Source organism: Fukomys damarensis, unplaced genomic scaffold (assembly GCF_012274545.1).
Source record: "Fukomys damarensis isolate Sample0158 unplaced genomic scaffold, DMR_v1.0_HiC HiC_scaffold_1, whole genome shotgun sequence".
Lineage (NCBI taxonomy): Eukaryota > Metazoa > Chordata > Mammalia > Rodentia > Bathyergidae > Fukomys > Fukomys damarensis.
In genome coordinates, this window is record NW_022900913.1 from 38754306 (window position 1) to 38770750 (window position 16445).

Sequence of the window (16445 nt, forward strand, 5' to 3'; positions counted from 1 at the left end):
CTTTCTCTTTATGCTCTCCAGTTGAGATGCAGAGATACACTTACTTCCTAGAACCTCAGAAATCTGTGCAAAATAAAGAAAATACTAGTAATTTATTTTCTATGTGAGATGGGTTTTTATGGGTTAGATATGACAATTAATCATACTAATGAAGTATTTAGCATGGTTCCAGGACCCCAATTAAGTACCTTAGATGAATTTGCTACTAATTCTTGGAAAATACAGATGAAAATAATTATCAAAAAAGGTTTTTGATTGGCCTTCAACATTTACATTTCAACATGTATACATTTACATTTGCAGTTTACAAATATGGATTATGTTTTCATTTATCCTTATAGGTATTATAAATTGTTGTTTGGCATACAATGTTGGCCTCCCGGAAGCAAAAATATTTTCCGGTCCTTCAAGTGAACAGTTTGGCTATTCAGTGCAGCAATTTATAAATCCAAAAGGCAACTGGTAAGAATGCTCTCTTCTTTATGAGTTCAATAACAATATTATATACATTTAATATTAACAACAATTGCTTGTGTAATGGGTACATGATTATACTATTAATGGATAGCTCCCAAATATTTTTATTTATTTATTTATTTCCCCTCATTAAGTTTATTGGTACATTTTAGGTATACAGTATCATTATTGATATCTTGTACATTTACATGACCAAATATTTTTAAATGAAAGATCACTCTTTGAGAGTTAACAGCCACATATTTATTTATTTATTTATTTATCTCTGAGTTTATTGGTACATTTTAGGTGTACAGTGCAGTTACATTCATCATTGGGATCTTGTTCTCATTTTTTCCCCTTGTCCCTGCCCTCCCTTCACTCCCTCTTTGTCTCCCCATTTACAAACACTTTATTTCCATTTTTTCATTTTCTCATATTTTTTTCTTTTCCCTTATTTCCTTTCCCCTACCCTTCCCACTTTCCCTACACCTTTAGCCCTTTTCTTCCTATTTTTCATTGTCAATTATCTCATGGGGATATTATGTACTATTATAGTTTTTTACACCAGAGAAACTATTCAGTATTTATACATGTGTATCTTATGTATTTCACTTAGGAGTATATCCTCAATATGTATCCATTTTCCTATGAGTGAATCTAATTTCTCATTTTTTGTGGCTGAGTAGTATTCCATTTTATAGAAAAACCACATCTTCTTTATCCAGTCTCCAACTGATAGGCAAATGGGCTGTTTCCAAGTTTTAGCTATTACAAACTGTGCTGCTATAAACGTAGGTGTGCATATATTGCTGTGATATGATAACCAACAATATGGGAAAAAATTTTTACCAGCTGCTCCTCAGACAAAGGACTCTTATCTAGAATATATAAAGAACTCAAAACAATCAGCCCCTCCAAATATAAAGACCTGATTAAAAAATGGGCATCTGAAATGAACAGATATTTCTCAGACAAAGAATTAAAAGCAGCAAGTAAATATATGAAAAAATGCTCCACATCACTCGTCATTCGAAAGATGCAGATGAAAACAACACTGAGATTCCACCTCACCCCTCAAAGAATGGCTGCTACACAGAAATCACACAATAACAAATGTTGGTGGGGTTGTGGGGAGAAAGGAACCCTTCTCCATTGTTGGTGGGAGTGCAGACTGGTGCAACCACTATGGAAATCAATATGAAGATAATTCAAAGAGCTGGCAGTAGAGGTTCCATTTGACCCAGCCACCCCTCTGCTAGGCATCTTTCCTAAAGAATTAAAAGAAACAACCACATATTTATAACAAAGGGGATATAATGGTCCTTTAAAAAATAGTTTTGTAAATTTTCTCTAATATTCCACAGCAAATTTATTAGTATTTTTAAAATATATTTTTATTGGTACATTTTAGATATACAATAGTTACATTCATCATTGGGATCTTGTACCTTTACATGGTGTATCTTAGTTCTTATCTTTACCCCATTCCCCTAGCCTCCCTTCCCCCCTCCACCCTTTCCTATGACAGACTTTGTTTTCATTTTTTTCCTTTTCTCTTATTTTTTCTCCCTTTTTACCCTTCTTCTACCCCTCCCATTTGCCCAACACCAATAGACGTTTTCTTCCTATTGCAAAATATCAATTAAGCTTTGACTCTTATTTACACTTTTAGTTTATCACACCAGAGAAACTATATGGTATTTACACATGTGTGTTCTATTTTCATTTCAGAGTATGTCCTCAAAGAGCATCCACTTGGCTATAAATGTCTCTAGTTTCTCGTTCTTTATGGCTTAGTAATACTCTATTTTATGTATGTATATTAAAAAACACATCTTCTTTATCCAGTCTCCAGCTGATGGGCAATTGAGCTATTTCCAAGTTTTAGCTATTACAAATTATGCCACTATAAACATGGGTGAGTGTATATCACTGTGATATGACTCTTCTAATTCTTTTGGAAAGATACCCAGCAGAGGAATAGCTGGGTCAAATGGAACCTCCAGTTCTAGTTCTTTCAGGTATCTCCATATTGATTTCCACAGTGGATGCACCAGTCTGCACTCCCACCAACAATGGAGAAGGGTTCCTTTATCCCCATAACTCCACCAGCATTTGCTATTGATTGATTTTTTGATAGCAGCCATTCTTTCTGGGGTGAGGTGGAATCTCAGTGTTTTCATCTGCATCTCTTGAATGACCAGTGATGTGGAACATTTTTCATATATTTATTTGCTCCACAGCAAATTTATAATATCAATTTAAAGATGTTAGAGGGACAGATTAGATAGATGATAGATAGATAGATAGATAGATAGATAGATAGATAGATAGATATTGGACTTCAATTTTTATTTTATAAACTGATATTCATGAAGTTTTAAAAGAATCTCGTAGCTAATGCTATTTTAAGGTTATTGGATAGTAGAATCTCTCCTTAAATTGTCTCCTTAAGCAGGGCTCTGTCCGCTTGCTTCATTCTGAGTTAGATATCTTCATGCTATAGAGGAATGTGACCTGACAAGCGTTCATGCAAAATCTACCAAGGTGCCTTTACCACCTTTTATCTTTTCCCCTTCGGGGCCCACCTGTCTTGTAATGCTGGTGTTACATTTAAAAACACTGGCTTTTCTCCCTGGTGAAGAATGTCCACCCTCAGGGAGATGGAAATATATATATCCCTAATGCCCCATAGTGGTAATGCAAATAAACTCAGGCAAATTAGATGATTCTGAACATTGTATTTAGGAAAAACTGCAGTATCTCCTATGCCCAAGTTGCTGCCCAAATAAAGCCACAGGGGAGTTGTAAATGGAACCTTATCCCCATTCCAGCAGAAGGTTTCAAACTGTCCTCACTCACTCTGGACCTTCAGTGTCTTATTGCCACCCTCTAGAATGCTTTTCAATGATTAAGTGGGCTGCTCTTGGCTTCACAAATATGAGATATAATGATCTTTTTGTGTGTGAACTTATGTTTGATTGAAATTTAAATTAAATACTTTATTTTATTTATTTATTTTTTGGTGCCAGGGATCAAACTCCGGCCCTTGTGCTTGCAAGGCAGGTGGCAAAATCACTGAGCTAAATCGCTGGCCCTAAATCAAATACATTAAATTCAATATGTTTGCATGTTGGAGCATGCCAGTCTGTATGAAGAGGAAACAAATAAAATTACCGTATGTGAGAGCAGTACATCTTAGAAGCCGTGTTGGAGGAGGTAAATCATGAGGTGGATTTTAAGTGGGGATGAACAGGCTAGAGAGGAACATTTAGTAATGATATGAGACTACTTTGGAGAGAATTGTCTGTAATCTGAAAGGCTAAGAGCAGGCTGGTTAAAAATCCAGAGGTCAGAGATTACTATAATCTTTTGGAATTTGACAAAGAGTTTTAAGTCTCTCACATTTTGCTTCAATGACCATAACATAGTAAGATGGCTAGATAGTGTTGCGACCTTGGAATGGAGCAGATGAATTGTTAATAGCCCACAATTTTGTGTATCTAGCCCTGATCCTTTCCTGTAGACTCCCATGTCAAACAATCCGCTCAACATCTGCACTTAAATGCCTAACTGCATATCAAACCTGAGAGAGAACAAACATTCAATTTTCTGCACCGGCTAATGAGACCAAAAAAGCTTGACCTTCTTTTTCACCTCTCCAGTGTCTCATTTGAAAGCCAATTTTGTTGACCCATCACTAAAATATGTGTAATGTCTGAACCTTCCTCTGCCATCTCTCCTGCTGCCACCCTAATGGACAGCAGCACTGCTTGGTCTTGCAAGTGTCACTGCAATAGCTTCTCAACCTATTGCTTCCCTCTTGCTTGCCTTTGTTTCTATAGTTGGTGTGACTTCATCTCGAAAATAAAGCCTTCTGTGACTTTCACTTAATTTAGAATAATTTGAAATTCCTTTAAAAAACCTTCACAATCCAGTGCAGTCTCCCATTCTCATCATCCTCTACCCTTTCTCCTTGTATCTTGTGTTCCATGAACTATGTCTTTTATGTTCCTTGACCACACCAGGCTCATTCTTCCTTCAGAGCTTTTACACACCTTTCTCCCTTGTCTAGGAGTCTCTTCTCCCCAGGATCTTAATTACCCAGCGGGTTGCTTGTCACCTTTCAGTCTCAGCCCAGATACCTGCTCCTCATGGGCCTTGTAGAGCATCCATACCTATATATAACACTTTATCACACCTCTTGGTCACCCACCAGCCTGATATGCAGATAACTATCTACCAATTGTTACTACTAGAAATGACCTTTGTTCATATGTTCATTATGTGTTTTCTATCCTTGTCTCTGAGTACAAGATCATTGTTTTACTTGCAGATGTGTCCCCCAAACCCTTAGTGTTACCTGGCACCAAATAGGGGATTGTAATTATTTGTTGGATAACTGAATGAAAGTCTTACTCAGAATAATTTGCCCCTGGCAGTGTTTATTGGAGATGATAGGCCTATCATGGCCATAAGGAAACTCAACTACTGGATATTTTCTGGTTGAAAATTGAGTAAGACTAAAAGGTTCAAAGTCTTGACAGGAACCTATCAGGTAGAGTCCAGGGGAAGTAAGAGAGAGCTGTTTCTCCCTTTGTTCTCCAGGTTTCTCTGAAGGCCTTCGAGACCTGTTAAAAGGCAAGTCTGTGAGCAGTTAACAGTGAGATTCTGGTGCTGACAGGTTGATGTCAAGACCAAGATGTCAAAACCCCTGTTGGCCTGCTCGTAGATTTCCTGAGAGATATGTAAATGCTGGACATTGGTTATTGGCAGGCGAGACTCCACTCTTACTGGCCAGGTTAGTGCTCTGCACTTTAGTGTGGGGCTTTTCTAGTAAAAGGTGTCATTAAGCTTAGATCCCAGGCCTTCCCTGCAGCCTGTGTCTGTCTACCAGCTGGTAGGTGCTTCTTCAGCACACAGTGAAGAGAATGGAGAGCACCTGTCTGTCCTGGGCGGGCTAAACTGCTTGGAGACAAGAAGCAGGGAGGAACCAGAGAAAATCTGATAATGAGCTTGTTTACACTCTTTCAATGAAACAGAAGAGACCAAACCATGAGCGTGATCTGATTCACCTTGGACTGGATCTCTGTGGGGTGCAGAAAATACAAAAGGTAGACCTTGACTTTAAGGAGCACAGAGTTGTCAAAGAGGAAGATTTCTGTGTAGAGTAGGCAGCCACAAGTGATAGAGAACATTTAACTTAGCGCCCACTCCTTGTAATTAATGGTACATATATTCATTCAGTGTCCCTGTCCACATTAACTTAATATTAAGTGCTCATTTTCTCTTCGTGAGGCCTGGGCCATTAGAGGGGAAAAGTTCCATCATCCCATTCACCCCATCCTGCCAAGGTGCCACGGCGGGCAGAACCGAATGGGTGATGCCACGCCAGTGCTAGACTGGGCCACAGTGAGGACAGGCAGCTTTGACAACTCTCAGGGAAAATAAAGGGAAACTTAGAATCCAGGCTTGCTATTTGTTTTGACAATTGGCACTGTGCCCTTCCCCAGTCCTAATTTATGACAGTTGCATGGATGTTATGGGAGTAGCAGATGTGAAAAGGACTGTTTAAACATTAACTTTCCTTCTGATACTAATCAAGTTAACTTTGGGCACAGAAACTGGAATTACAATGAATTCCTTTTACAAACTGAGTCTTTTCCCCTTGAATGCATCGTATAACACAGGCTCATGTGAAGACGCAAGTGCTTGTGTACACACCTACACACTCATACATCCTGTTTTATGCTCTTATTCCTTGTTCTGAAGCTGAGATTTTGCTGCCTCTCTCCTTTGCTAACTTTGACTTTATTTATAATTTATCTATTTGAGCCCTGATTCCACTCTCAGCCCATTCCTTCCCTCTGACAACTAATTCTGTTTATGGGCTTATTTAACCTCAGGATCTACTGGATTTTAACAAACTAGCCTTGACTCTTTTACTAGTTTTATTTATTAGATTTTTATTACACTGTAAACCTCTCTAACAATAGCAGCGACATCTCTTTGATACTTCTGGAGTCTTTTTAACAGTTTCAAGTAAGCTGGATAATTTTAAAATCAAGCAGAGCACCAAAACAGCCCTCCCGGTTTAAGGAAAGCTGTGTTCTGTTTTCCGTGCAAGTGGAAAACGATCACTCTGTGCCCGAGCCCTCACAGGATGTTAAAATGTAGATGATGCAATCGTTATCACAAACAATCTACAAAGCATTGAGATATGTTTAAAATCACTTCCTGCAGTTGCAGTGTTTGCGCAATCTAAAGGCCTGTCCCAAGAACAAGCCGAGCTCATTATATGACTCGGACGCACTGAAAACTGCAAACACTGTGTTATGCTGAGGACTGACTAAGAATTAGGGGTATTTCCAATGGAAGAAATGCATTTTCTTGTTCTGACAAGAACTGGTGCATTCTATTTCCTTGAAGAAGAGAAGAGAAAAATGTGAATGTGCATCAGAGCAAAAAATAAAAATTCATCTGCATATGGGGATTCTGGTATTAACTTTTTAGTTAATAAAAAGTTTAACAAAGCTCTTTGCATAGTATGAATATAATAGATTGTTTTCCACAAATGTGTCTAGAAGAGATACTAAGTAAAACAAATAATAATATGTTCCATTCTATAGCAGACATCAATGATAATGTCATTCACTACTTTGGAAGTAACAGTATTTGATATGTATTTAGTACTCTTTCTTTGCCAAATGTACAGTGCTCATAACGTCTCTAGGTGATATGAAAAAACACTACTTCTTTTGCAAACGAGGAAGATGAGACTGAAAACACTTAGATAGTTTGTCTAAATTTACATAACACTTAAGAATCATAAAGATGGGGTGAATTAAGCGAAGATAAATTGGTAAAAATACTTTTTTTTTCAGTACCAGGGTTCAAACTCAGGAGCATAATTTTTGTAAATATCCAAGGAAGGGACTGGCAGGATATGGCTAACATTTATAAATAAGTGTCTAAATTTTAACATCAACTTTACGAAGTGAAATAAGCTTTCAAATTTTGAGTTAGAGTTTCAGTTACAGCTTATCCATCATTCTTTCATTGGTTTTATTGGGCAGTGTTTGTGGGCAAGGTTGATGGTCACCATCCATCTTTATGTCCTTTGGTAAACAAGGGAGCCTTTCATTTCTTTAGCTGTGCTGTCACAGCTGCATCGGTGTCCTGAATGGCTTCAAAATATTTACCTTTATGGTCATTTTGACTTTGAGGAAGGGTCGGAAGTCAAATGATGCCAGATCTGGTGAACAAGGTGGGTCAGGACACACCATGATGGTTTTACCAGCCTGCCTCTCTGTTGGAGGGCAATTGGGAGTGGCACTCGCTGTATTTTGGATCACACTTCACAAAAGATACTCACAGAAGGGGACCTCCAGAGCTGGTTCAGAAAGTAGCAAGAATGATGTGATGCGTTTCTGACGCAAGAGAGAGTGTCTTGAAGGGGTTTAGTGACAATGTGTCTTTCGCTACAATAAATTTTTGAAAATTTAAATAGTCACCATATATTTTGATCATACCATATATGTCAGAAAGACTTGGGGATTAGAACAAAAAGGCACAGGTGCACATCTGAGTGCAGAAATTGCCGCTTTGACTCTTAGATCAGCTTATTTATATGAAAACAGAAGCAGTGATAACCCTTCATCTCAGAGTATTTATAAGGATCAAAGGAGAGATGCCCATAAAAGTGCCTTATAAACTGCAATACAGTTACAGTGTTGCTATTTCAGTTTTGAAACAACCAGCCACAGCACCTAGCTGGAAGTCCCTCGCTCTTGGGCTTTGAATTCTGAAATGTGCTTTTCAGCCATGGGGTCATATCTAAGTCCCTCCCTCCCTTCCTCCCTCCTTCCTTTCTCCCTCTCTCCCTTTCTTCTTTCCTTTCCTCCTTCCTGCTTTCTCCCTTTTCCTGTTTACTTCCTTACTGACTTATTTGGAATTGTTAATTCAAAGACCTGCCCCTCAGACATCCTGCTGGCGCCCCCTTCATAATACACCTTAATAAGATGCCTCTCCTCCGCTGTACTCCACTCCCTAGAAGCCCTGCATCTTCTTCTCATGCCTAGGTTGTTGAAGTCACCTTCTAAGTGCTTCCCTTTGCTCTAGGGTAATCATTTCAACAGATCAGCCTTCAGACTCTCAGCAGTATGTCAATATGTCAGATCATCTGACTACTCAAAACCCTCCAACAGCTTTCTCTCTTCATTCAGAGTCTCTGGATGATCTGGCTCCTTTCCAGCCTGACCTCAGTGACCGCTTTTCCCTGTGCTCTCTGTCCTGGCCACAGGGCTTCTGCACTTGTTGTTCCCACACCCTGGCTGTGCTTCCAGCAGAGTCTCATGGCTCATTCTTTCACCACTTTCAAATCTCGATTTAAATATCACCTCACTCTTCTGAGTATTCTAATAAAGATTACAACATTCTCCACTCTACACACCTCTTGCTCATTTTTCCTCTAAAGAACTGATCGCTCCGTCATGTTTTACTTAAGAGATTTGTTATCTGTCTTCTTTCACAAGAATATAAACTCAGAAGTCAGAAATTTTGAATGGTTTATTCAATAACGTATCCCTAGATGCATTAGAGTACCTAGAATCAAGTGTGGCTCATGATAAGTCTATCCACTATGCACAGCCTCACAGGTTGTATACTACACACAGTTCATATGACAGTGGTATCCCCTGGAATTATGAAACATGTCAACCTCATAGGAGCTCAATAGACATTTATTTAATTGAATTGAACAAAATGTTTTGCCATAGTATTTTAAGTACACCTCTCAGTAATCTCCAGAAACATCTCCAGTATTGAAGGAACACTCAGAGAATATAGTCCCACAGAGCAAAGGGAGATATTTATAAAAAAAGCTCCTGGATTGTGGGTTTAAAACTACCCTACCTGCACCACTCTAAATAACTGTTTACTGACAAAAGTATTTTGAATTCCACTGGAGGTGGGCAAATTGGCTATGTTTTGGGAGTCTCCATAATCACTATTTTCCCACAAGATAATTGAACAGTAAGTGTTATTTAAAGTAGACTTGGAAGAGTTCCCAGTTTCCCTGCAGGAAAAAAGAAGTCTATATCTTGGGATTTTGTTTTGCTCTGAGAATCAGCACATCTGACTATTCAGGTAGCTCTTTTGTCTGGTTGAGATTAAATTAAATCCATTGCTTCAAAGAAGCTTTGCCATATTTCTACAGGATTTGTCCAGCAATCTATCTTTTATGACATTCTGTCCTGGTTTCCCTCTTCCTGCTACAACTGCTTGTGTAGTTTTATGGATAAATATACCAGCCTCCTCAACTTCCTGTCTGATTAATTTAAGAATGTCTCAATGACCTGGGAGTGGCCACTGGTGGCTGATGTCACTGGCCGTCCTCAAGATGGTGAGTTGTCAGGAACCAGATTCCACTAAGGCCTCAGGAAGGAAGTGAGGACTTATCTGCTGTGAAGGTTCCCAGTAAAGGAGGTGGGCAGTAGACTTTAAAACTAACTCTGTAGTCATTATTATGTCTGAGAGGCCACTTTCTAATCTGCCTTTGGATACTTAAGGGATGAGGCATGTGTGATTAGGACACTGTGATGTTGAACAATGACCAGAATGGTCTGGTGGTCCACTGTTTTCTACTGTCTTGTATTAAGAGCTTAAAACAGCTCTTATTAGTACATAAAACTGTCAAAGCTTTATTTGTATTTATTTGTATTCTTCCAGAGAATTTCAAATGCTTTCACATTCCTCTGTTGAGTGGCACACAGCAGGGCAGATGAGCGCCTCTGTGATTCACTTGGGGGGGCACTGTTCTTACAGTGGTAGTGGTGATGTCTTAACACCTCTTCGAGGTTATTAGATCTTGAATTTCAGATGGGAGGACTTGAAGGGGAGAGTGCTAAGGGAAGGCTTGGTTGACACAAAGCAGAAAATAGTTTTGTGCATCTTCTGATGGCAATAACAGAGAACTTGTGGTATGGCTTTCCTGCTGAAGGCTCTGAGGAACAAGAAATTTAAATGCTAGATCAGAAACACTTACCTTTTGTCTCCCAGAATGTCTCTCTTAGCCTATAGGGAGGACCCATAATAGAAGTCACTTGAATTACAGATTTTGGAAGGATATGAACATGCCCTGCCTTTACCTGCTACTGCCAAGAGTGTAGCCCAGGTCCCTCCATGGGGATGTGCACTCACAGGGAGGTGGCCAAGGCAGGTGCCTGGTCTGCAGCCCCCTCCACACCACATGCCACAATCCCAGTCCTAATAAGTATAGCCTCACTCTCTGTTTCTGGTTTCATTTCAAATAATTATCTTATCTCAGCTCTCTGCTAGTTTGCAGGTTAAAGGAAGGAGAAAAGTTCAGAAGTCGAGCTTCAGAATAGGGTACAGTCAGCTCTCCTGCTATTTGATCTTGAAGAAGTTGCTTATCTCTCTGTGTGTCAGTGATTCTATCTATAACATGGCGATAAGACAATTTCAGATTTGTTATGCTCATTAAATAAGAAAATGTATGGAAACTCTTGCACCTTCTAGGAAATATAAAACTTGCTATAATTCATAGAAATTTCCAATATGGCAAGGGGCAGAATCACATTCCTATGATAGTTTTTTTTATTTTAAGTTACTATTCTTTTCCTTAGACTCCACAGCCAGTTACTGTTGGGGAAAAATAAAGTAAAACTGTGACATGTCATAGATATGTGAAGGCTGAATCAGAAACAGATGACAGAATAACTTTAACTTGGTCAATTTTGAGTTGGTTGACATTTTTATCCTTTTTTAAAAAAACTTTTGCTTGTATTAAAAAATGCTCCTCAATCACAACAAAGTTAAGGATTTTTCTACTTAACTTTTCCTCAACCAGGACAGTTCTTTTAAATCATAATATAGAATTGTTCATTTACTTGTTCAACAGGTAATTAATTATTTAGTCCTACAGGCACATGATCCCTAGCCCTCTCCTATCTTTTGTCTGTGGTGGGGAATCTAGTCCCCAGATTTGGAAGAGAAAGAGGGACTTTCTGGAGGAAAGAGTGTGTAATAGAAAATCTAAATAATGAGTAGAACTTGCCAGACACAGAATAGCCATTGTGGGTTTAGAAGCAAGAGAATCTTGTCTGCAGAGGTGTTGAGTTCCTGCAATAGTGGAGATGCAGGGAGCATTGGAGTTGCAATACAAGAGTTGACTACAATATTGGAATTTCAATAAAGGAAATACAAGAAAGAGACAGGGTTGAAAAACAAAGATTCCTAATTTCCTCTGAGTGGTTATGAATTTGAACAGCATCAGATACGCTTAAATGTACACTGAGATTCTGTTACTGAGTCTTTTCTTCTATTAAGGGAATATGGGAATGTCCTAACACCAAACAGCCCGATATCATTTTCAAAAATTTCAAACTGATTGTTATTATCATAATCTTCACTATACTATCTTAACAGCTAGATATTGTTATAGTAGTGTCAGCTTATAAAACAACAGAAATCTTTCAATTCTAAGTGTAGTCCAAGTTAACCGAATTAAAGTATTCTATGATGTTCTGAAAGAATAACTTTAAAATCAACAAGTGCAGAAGTTTATTGGCAAACTATAACCTTTCATCTTTTTGTCCATTTTTGCATCTTTTGCACATGCCCCACAGAAGAACTAAATTATATCTTTCAGTTCGTCATGTATTTTAAATGGCTTTTCTACATTTGGTGGAAAAAAGTCTGCCTTAGTTTTCTTGTGTCCTCTATAACACATTTGCATGGAGGCACATGTTTAATTAATAACATGATAATAAATTATATAGAAGACTTGTGAAAGAAATCAAAATTCACAGATAATCTAAACCTTTCCAATTTTGACAAGAAGAAAAATGTTGAAGCAAATATGCTTCCCTAGTACTTAACCCGCAATTTCTAAAGATCAGACTGTTACGTGGACTTTTTGTGTGGTCAGAAACATCAAGTGAGTGCTTCAGCAGGGAAACACATAATCTCTAGTTGGAGAGGCTTTGCAGGAAGTGAAACTAACCAAAGGAAGGATATGAGTGCCAGCCTCATCTTGTATTTTAGATATACACACACTGCTACACATAAGAACCTCTTAATAAGTTCTGTGTTTTTGCTAAGTATAACCATAGAGTGACAATAAATGTAAAGCCACTTTAGTAACTCATCTGATCCCTACATAAAATACGACAGTGTTTAGGGTGTGGAAAGCATTCAACAAATGTTAGTTGTTCTTGGTTTTTGATGTGATTTCATGCTTTAGAACTATGCTGACCAATATGGTAAACTCAAGACATATGTGGCTGGAGGGCAATTGAAATGTTACTTGTCTATATTGAGATGTGGTCTAAATATAAAGTACACACTGGCTTTCTAAGACTTAGTAGAAAAAAATGAAAATGGCTCCTTTATAAATTTTATGCTGACTCTATGCTGGTTTGGATATATTGAGTTGAAAATATATTATTAAATCTGATTTACCTGTTTTTTTAATTTTATTTATTGGTTGATTCTATAAAATTTAAAATTACCTAGCGACTCACATTTGTGGCTTGCATTATGTTTCTCTGGGACAGCGCTTCTTTGGTGAGACATTTCAGGGTGTGTGGTAAGTAGCCATATTATAGGTATTCATGAAGGGTCATGATCAGCTGAATAGAAAGGAAGCAGATCAAATTATAACTGGACAAATATGAAGCTAAATATGTTTTAAGTGATTTTTTGGTCATTTTTATCTTTAAGAAACTATCCTTAAGATATTAACTATATTTATACATACTGTAATATAATTTTAAAATCCTGTTTGTAGGTTACTGGTCGGTTCACCTTGGAGTGGCTTTCCAGAGAACCGAATGGGAGATGTATATAAATGCCCTGTTGACCTGTCCACTGCTACATGTGAAAAACTGAATTTGCAAAGTAAGTTTTAATTACCAATGTGATTTCTAGCAAACAGCAAGATCTTCTTTGTCATATACTCCACTGAAAACAGTCATTATTCTGTCTTAAGAAATGTCAAAGGTTTTGTTTATTTTTGCCTTTATCTCTTACATTATATGGAGTCCAACAGAATCCAAATTCCCTAACCAAGGGAAGATCTCATTTAACAGGATGCATAGGAAATGCGGTACTTCCTGGATCAATGTACCTTAGACCGTGGACAGATTTCCGTCAGTGTTAGGATTATTTTGCCAATCACTTGCAGAAATCTGAGACTATTCATATTCTTCTCCCTTCTCTTTGCAAAACAAAACATTAGATACAGAAATATTAGCTCTAGGGCTGAGTTTGGATGTGGCAAGAAGCACTCTGTATTTTAGATTCTATCTGAATGATTGCATTCTAATAAACAAAAGCTCACAACTTGGAATTATTTGCTATTTAATTGTCCACCTCTTAGGTGCTTTCTATTATAATGCAAAAAATATTGAAGATGAGAGAATATATAGTTAAATGATAATACATCCATACACTGATTTCTAGTATAGTCACTCAATTTGGTCATCAAATCAGCATTGACAAAAAAAAAAAAAAAAGAAAAATCCAGAAAACAAAAAAACCCATAGTGAGATGTCATAGAGTTCTACTAAAAAACTGAAGCATTAAATATTGTGAAATCAATGAAAAGTTTTAAAAATAATAATTGGCACTAAGGATGTCGCTTTGGAACAGCATTTGCCTAGCACAGGTGAGGCCCTGGGTTTGGCTTCCAGTATAGGAAAAAAAATTAAAACAAGGGCAGAGGTGTTTCTTACATATTTCTGTATATCTAATTTCTAGCACAATTTCTGGCTCAGTAAACATGTTTTTTGTGAGGTGGGAGGAATATGAATAGCATCATGTGCTACAGAAATTGAGTTATGAGGGCTAAGATCTTCAGCGTGCTTAAGGAAGTTGCAGGTAATTGGAGTTTAGTGATCTCCAAACATTTTGAACACATCGCATGTGTATATTTAGTTATTTAAGAATTAAATTATTTAATAATTTAAATAATGCAAATATATGTATTAAAAGTGAATGTTTAAAAGTTTTAGTGTTATAGTTCAGAAGCTTTATAATATGCCTATAATGTATCACCCTTAACTTTTGAGCACTCAGCCCTAACATATATATTTTTATTATTGTTTAAATGTATATATATGTATGTAGTGACATTATATTCTACATAATTTATTTAACTAAAAATAAATTCAAAATTTAAAAACATAGTAAGAGAGGCTCTATTATTTTCTTCCTGCACTTTAGCAAATCATATTTTATGTAACTTACTCACCTAGGCTATAAATCCAATAATGCTTCAGGGGGCACACACAGGAAATATTTAAGGAGGGGTGGGGAGTGAAAAAGTACAAAAGGTGACAGCAGACTTCTGTTTTCAGAAATTGAATAATGAGGGAGAGCTGGGAAAAAACGGTTCTATAGGCTGCTGGATTAGAGAAGACCTTTCTAGTAAAAGGGAGACGATCCTATGTGTAGGAGAGGAGTGTCAGGAGCTGGTAAAAGGGAGTGACTATTAGATAAGGGTAGAGTTCACGGATGGAATTAATGTCACTGGTGCCTGGGAAACTGATGGGAATAATGCTCCCTCCTTTAAGACAGAGAGGAAGTGGAGAAAAAATAGGGCTTCCTAGGAATGATCGTCACATAATGATAAGAGGACTGGAGTTTACCCCGAGAGCGTGATTGGTGTTCTCTGCTATACATGGAGGGTGACAAGACCTGGGTTGAGGTTGGAGTCTTTCCAAGAAGCATAAAGTTTTCTAACAGTCAGTGCAGGAAATGAGGTCAGGGATCCAACTAAGGATAAATGAAGGTGGCAATGATGGTTTGGCTAACATGAGAGAGACTGAGGAGAATTGTGATGTCCCATAGATTTAGGATGTATATAGTAGCCGATATTTTAGTTCAGCGTGAGAGATCTAAAAGGTTGGAGAGTGCCATTTGTTAGTTTACCTTGTTAGGCCCATGATTTTCTTTGAAAATTCACCCACTATTGCTTTGAGACAGATTCTATCAGATGTTCTTTGATAACATTTTAAGTATATTTTTTAATAATCCAAGGAAATAAAAGCATTAGCACCCCACTCTACATCCTCACGTATTACAGATGAAAGCATCTCATTTTCCTACACTGCATTATTGTGACCCAGGCTTCTGGATATCTGACCTTACATTCAGTGCTGCTTTTAAATACGGGTGTGCCCGTTTGGATTTTTTTTTTTTTTAGAACAACCTTAAATAAATGTGGATTTAATCTCTTTTAAAAATCCCTTTCCCTCTGACAGCTTTAACCAGCATCCAAAATGTGACTGAGGTGAAAACTAACATGAGTCTCGGCTTGACTCTCACAAGGAATATGGGAACTGGAGGGTTTCTGGTGAGTGTATGCTTCTCAAGTCTGCATCCCTCTTGAGAAAGATTGTAGTCAGTGTCTTCCCTCCATTCCTTCCGTCAATTCAGACCTCGAGGTTTAAACACTAGAGCTTACTTCTGGATAGATGATGCCATTTGGGCATCCAGTATGAACTAATGCTTCGTCAGTGTGTGGAATTCTTGAGATATTCAGCAAAATCATCATCACAATATGTCTGAGGAAAAAAATGGATTGTAAAGAACACTGATACATTGCCCTTGGAAAGTGTGCTTAGTATTTATTCTCTGATAAGATCAAATCTCAGCTCTCATTTCTGCTTCCTGATTCAAGTTTAGTACTGTTAACTCAGAAATTAGGTTTTAAAAATAGAATGTTTTTATTTTTATCACTTGCTATAGTGGTTGGCTAATTTGATATTTATTGAAGGCATGGTATAGTCTTATGTCAGTTTTTACTCTCATTTACTTTCTAAAATGCTATGAAATAGCCTCACAAATCTGTAAAATGGAGGGCCAGGATTTGGCTCAGTGGCATTTTGCCTGCCTTGCAAGTGCAAGGTCCCGAGTTCATTCCCCAGTACCAAAAAAAAAAAAAAAAAAAAAAAAAAAAA

General features: G+C 37.6%; 1 protein-coding gene across 1 annotated transcript in view; it reads left to right on the forward strand.

Annotated features, from left to right (window-relative positions):
• The window catches only part of Itga2 (integrin subunit alpha 2), a 90125-nt gene that overhangs the window by 28719 nt on the left and 44961 nt on the right, over positions 1-16445 (forward strand). The window contains exons 2-4 of the mRNA XM_010644017.2: positions 342-462; positions 13271-13380; positions 15747-15838. Coding sequence (XP_010642319.1) covers positions 342-462; positions 13271-13380; positions 15747-15838 — 323 coding nt within the window. The remainder of the gene's footprint in view (positions 1-341; positions 463-13270; positions 13381-15746; positions 15839-16445) is intronic.